This window comes from Cebus imitator, unplaced genomic scaffold, assembly GCF_001604975.1.
Source record: "Cebus imitator isolate Cc_AM_T3 unplaced genomic scaffold, Cebus_imitator-1.0 Scaffold96, whole genome shotgun sequence".
In the NCBI taxonomy this organism is placed as follows: Eukaryota; Metazoa; Chordata; class Mammalia; order Primates; family Cebidae; genus Cebus; species Cebus imitator.
In genome coordinates this window covers 2,489,312-2,493,840 of record NW_016107411.1, presented here as the reverse complement: position 1 = coordinate 2,493,840, position 4,529 = coordinate 2,489,312, and the positions used below count along the sequence as shown (strand labels likewise).

General features: G+C 47.7%; 1 protein-coding gene across 1 annotated transcript in view; it reads left to right on the top strand.

The window, feature by feature from the left end:
- Positions 1-4,529, top strand: part of TIMELESS (timeless circadian regulator) — a 32,392-nt gene that overhangs the window by 11,712 nt on the left and 16,151 nt on the right. The window contains exons 2-8 of the mRNA XM_037741255.1: positions 1,537-1,694; positions 1,839-1,992; positions 2,110-2,224; positions 2,319-2,381; positions 2,641-2,742; positions 2,924-3,079; positions 4,142-4,276. Of these exons, the coding sequence (XP_037597183.1) occupies positions 1,610-1,694; positions 1,839-1,992; positions 2,110-2,224; positions 2,319-2,381; positions 2,641-2,742; positions 2,924-3,079; positions 4,142-4,276 (810 nt within the window). The 5' untranslated portion in view covers positions 1,537-1,609. The remainder of the gene's footprint in view (positions 1-1,536; positions 1,695-1,838; positions 1,993-2,109; positions 2,225-2,318; positions 2,382-2,640; positions 2,743-2,923; positions 3,080-4,141; positions 4,277-4,529) is intronic.

The following is a 4,529-nucleotide window of genomic DNA, read 5'->3' as shown; positions in this document are numbered from 1 at the left end:
ATTTTTTGTATTTTTAGTAGAGACGGGGTTTCACCATGTTGACCAGGATGGTCTCGATCTCTTGCCTTCGTGATCCACCCGCCTCGGCCTCCCAAAGTGCTGGGATTACAGGCGTGAGCCACCGTGCCTGGCCAGAGCTCGGTTTTTAATTCCTGTGGTACATCAGAGCTGTGATTGTGTGGAAGAGCCACAAAAAGCGGAGGGTGAAATGGTTTGAGCAATTTTTTTTTCCAGAGACTGTAAGCCAGGCTGGAGTGTAGTGGTGCGATCACAGCTCATTGCAACCTTGAACGCCTAGGCTCAAGCAGTCCTCTTGCCTCAGCCTCCTGGGTAGGTAGGACTACAGGTAGATGTGTGCCACAACGCTTGGCTTTTTGTGGAGATGGGGTCTCACTATGTTGGCCTATGTTGGCCAGGCTAATGTTGAACTCTGGGGCAAATGATCATCCTGCGTTGGCCTCCCAAAGTGCTGGGATTATAGGCATGAGCCACTGTGCCCAACCAGGATCTAACAGTTTTATTTATTTATTTATTTTGAGACAGAGTCTCACTCTGTTGCCCAGGCCAGACTGCAGTGGCACAGTCTTGGATCACTGCAGCCTCCGCCTACCAGGTTCAAGTGATTCTTATGCATCAGCCTCCCAAGTAGTTGGGATTACAGGCATGTGCCACCATGCCTGGCTAATTTTTGTATTTTTAGTATAGAAGTGGTTTTGCCATGTTGGCCAGGCTGGCCTCAACCTCCTGACCTCAGGTGATCCACTCGCCTTGGTCTCCCAAAGTGCTGGGATTACAGGTGTGAGGAGCGGCGCCCAGCTGGGTCTAACGGTTTTAAAGGGGAGATAAGCTCCCACCCTGTCTCCAAGCCTGCAGAGCTCTCTAAGGGTGAAAGTCTCAGAGTAGATACACTTCTCTAACCAAACTTTTTTCCTACTAGGTTATCTTAACTCTGAAACAGACTGTTTCTACAGTTTTAGACTCAGGTTAAAGTATTGGGGCAGGTGGGTTTTTTTGTATTTTTTTTTTGAGATGGAGTTTCACTCCTGTTACCCAGGCTGGAGTAGAATGGCGTGATCTCTGCTAACTGCAACCTCCAACTCCCAGGTTCAAGTGATTCTCCTGCCTCAGCCTCCTGAGTAGCTGGGATTATAGGCTTGTGCCACCATGCCCGGCTAATTTTGTGTTTTTAGTAGAGACAGGGTTTCTCCATGTTGGTCAGGCTGGTCTCGAACCCCCAACCTTAGGTGATCCACCTGCCTCAGCCTCCCAAAGTGCTGGTATTACAGGTGTGAGTCACCATGCCCGGCCAGGGCAGGTGCTTAATTCATAGGCCGGAGCCTGTTTGGTTTTGATCAGGTAGAAGCCATAATTTATTTAAAACTTTCGCTGGGACTGAAAGCAAAACTTTTGATTATGACAAAAGTCAAACATTTGAGGCTCTTGTTCAGAATATTGTGAGCATTAGGGCCTTGTCCTGTTCCTGTCTTCTTTTCATGGAGAGGACCTTCCATTTTTTAACTTTCCTTGTCTCTGCAGGCCTCGTCATTTCTGTCTCCTGTTTCTCCACTTCCTTCTCTGTTGGCTGGTCCACTGATGTATAGATTTGTCCATGATGAACTGTGAACTTCTAGCCACATGTAGTGCCCTTGGGTACTTAGAGGGAGACACTTACCACAAGGAACCAGATTGCTTAGGTGAGTACCTGAGGAAACAGGAAAAAATTTGCTCAAATTAAGGAGGTCTGTTGGATTTCTCAAACCATGGGTGTGAAAAGCACGGTGGGCCTGGATGGAGCTTCTTCCAGGGTTCCACATACATGTTTTGTTCTGTCTCGGAAGAGAGTGTGAAGGATCTGATCCGCTACTTGAGGCATGAGGATGAGACACGAGATGTGCGTCAGCAGCTGGGGGCAGCCCAGATCCTACAGAGTGACCTCCTGCCCATCCTCACCCAGCACCGCCAGGACAAGCCTCTCTTTGATGCTGTTATCAGGTTGCCTCCCTAGCTCTTAAACTTTCGCCATGCGCCAGCCTTTGGTGTTTGAGCTTATAGGGTTGGCATTTGAGCTGGTAAGGCAACTTAACTTCTCCCTTCTTCATTGTCTCCCAGACTGATGGTGAACTTGACACAACCAGCCTTGCTCTGTTTTGGCAGTCTGCCTAAGGAGCCCAGCTTTCGGCACCATTTTTTGCAGGTGCTAACTTATTTGCAGGCCTACAAAGTGGTAAGGCTTTCCTTTGGAGTTCCTGGGGTGGAATATGGGGCAGTGGGGAAGAAATAGATGACCACTACTTAAGATCTGGTCCCCTATTTCACAGGCCTTTGCAAGTGAGAAGGCTTTTGGAGTCCTCAGTGAAACCTTGTATGAGCTGCTGCAGCTGGTGAGTGAGTCTTCACCTTACAGGATCCCATGAAACAGCACTTTGCACCTTCTCCGGGCAATGATTAGATGCTGAGATATGGTCCCAGTCCTTGGGGATATGGTAGTCCAATCCATAGTCTCTGGCTGCCAGAGTACAGTCTCTCTGTACTGTTTTACCTCTTTAATCCTGATTCTCTTCTTTGCCTGGGTCTTTCAGCCAGGGTACATGCTGCCTGCCTTCCACAGTGAGTCTCTTCCTCTAACTCTCTTCTGGTTAGGGCTGGGAGGAACGGCAGGAGGAAGACAACTTGCTGATTGAGCGGATCCTACTGCTGGTTAGAAACATTCTCCATGTCCCAGCTGACCTCGATCAGGAGAAGGTGAGGGTCTTGGGTATTCTATGTTCTTGCGCATGGTTAGGTTGAGCGGCCCTTTTAAAGCTATTCTGTCCTCTGACAAGTCTGGGGGAGGAGGCGTGGTCAAAGAATGAGCTGGAGGGCTTCAAGGCAGGGCAGTGGGATTGAATGAGCTTCCTTTCTACCCTCACCACTCACTGTTCAGAAGATTGATGATGATGCCAGTGTCCATGACCAGCTTCTCTGGGCGATTCACCTCAGTGGCCTGGACGACCTGCTCCTCTTTCTGGCCAGCTCGTCTGCAGAGCAGCAGTGGAGCCTACATGTGCTAGAGATTGTCTCCCTTATGTTTCGTGACCAGGTGAGACCCTGGCCTATTGCCCGCGTCCCCTCCGTCCATGTGCTTTTCTACTGTACAGCCAGAATTGCTCTTCTGATAACGTCTGCATTATTTGGGGAAGTCAGGTGACAGCTGGAGTAGCCATGTCTTTTTTTTTTTTTTTTTGACAGAGTTTCGCTCTTGTTGCCCAGGCTGGAGTGCCGTGGCGTGATCTTGACTTACCGCAACCTCTGCCTCCCGGGTTCAAGCGATTTAACTGCCTCAGCCTCCCAAGTAGCTGGGATTACAGTCATACACCACCATGCCCAACTCATTTTATATTTTTAGTAGAGACGGGGTTTCTCCATGTTGGTCAGGCTGGTCTCGAACTCCCCACCTCAGGTGATCCGCCTGCCTCAGCCTCTCCAAAATGTTGGGATTACAGGCGTGAGCCACCGTACCTGGCCTGCCATGTCTTGAGTACAGTAGTACCCACTTCTTCACAGTTTCGCTTTCCTCAATTTTAGTTACTCACAGTCAACCGTGGTCTGAAAATATTAAGTGGAAAATTTCAGAAATAAACATTTTAGAAGTTTTAAACTTGTACATTGTTCTGAGTAGTGTGATGAAATCTTTTGTCCCTGTCTGTCCTGACCAAGATGTGAATCATCCCTCTGTCCAGCATATCCACACTGTATACATGCCTGTTAGCCATGAACTAGCCATCTTGGTTATCAGATTGAAAAAACATAATAGAATGTGTGTGTGTGTGTATATATATGTATATATATATATATATATACATGTTCTATGTTTTCTGATAACATTTAGAACATATATATGTTCTATAAAACAGAACATGTACATGTGTATACATATATAAAAACATATGTATACAAATATATACATATATTATTTCAGTACTGTCTGCAGTTTCAGGCATCCAGTGGGGATCTTGGAACGTATCCCCCTCAGTAAGGGAGAGTGACTACATAGTGTCCCGTTAATGGTTCTATTTTGTTCACTCATTGCATCCCATGTAGGCGTGAACTCAGAATAAGGAATGACTGTCCTTCTGATTTTTCCCTCTTTGTTCCAATCTAGAATCCTGAGCAACTGGCGGGAGTAGGACGGGGACGCTTAGCTCAGGAGCGGAGTACAGATATTGCAGAACTGGAGGTGTTGCGCCAGCGAGAGATGGCAGAAAAGAAGACTCGCGCCCTCCAGCGAGGCAACAGGTAAGAGACAGAGAGCCAGGTTCTTGTTTATACACCATGGAATACTGCGGGTTTGGAAGGCAGAGTCTGAGGTGGGGTGATTGGATAACATTTTAGTTTAGTTTCTTTTTTTCGAGACAGAGTTTTTCTCTTGTCGCCCAGGCTGGAGTGCAATGGCACAATCTTGGCTCATTACAACCTCTGCCTTCCGGATTCAAGCCATTCTCCTGCCTCAGCCTCCCCAGTAGCTGGGACTACAGGAGCCTACCACCACA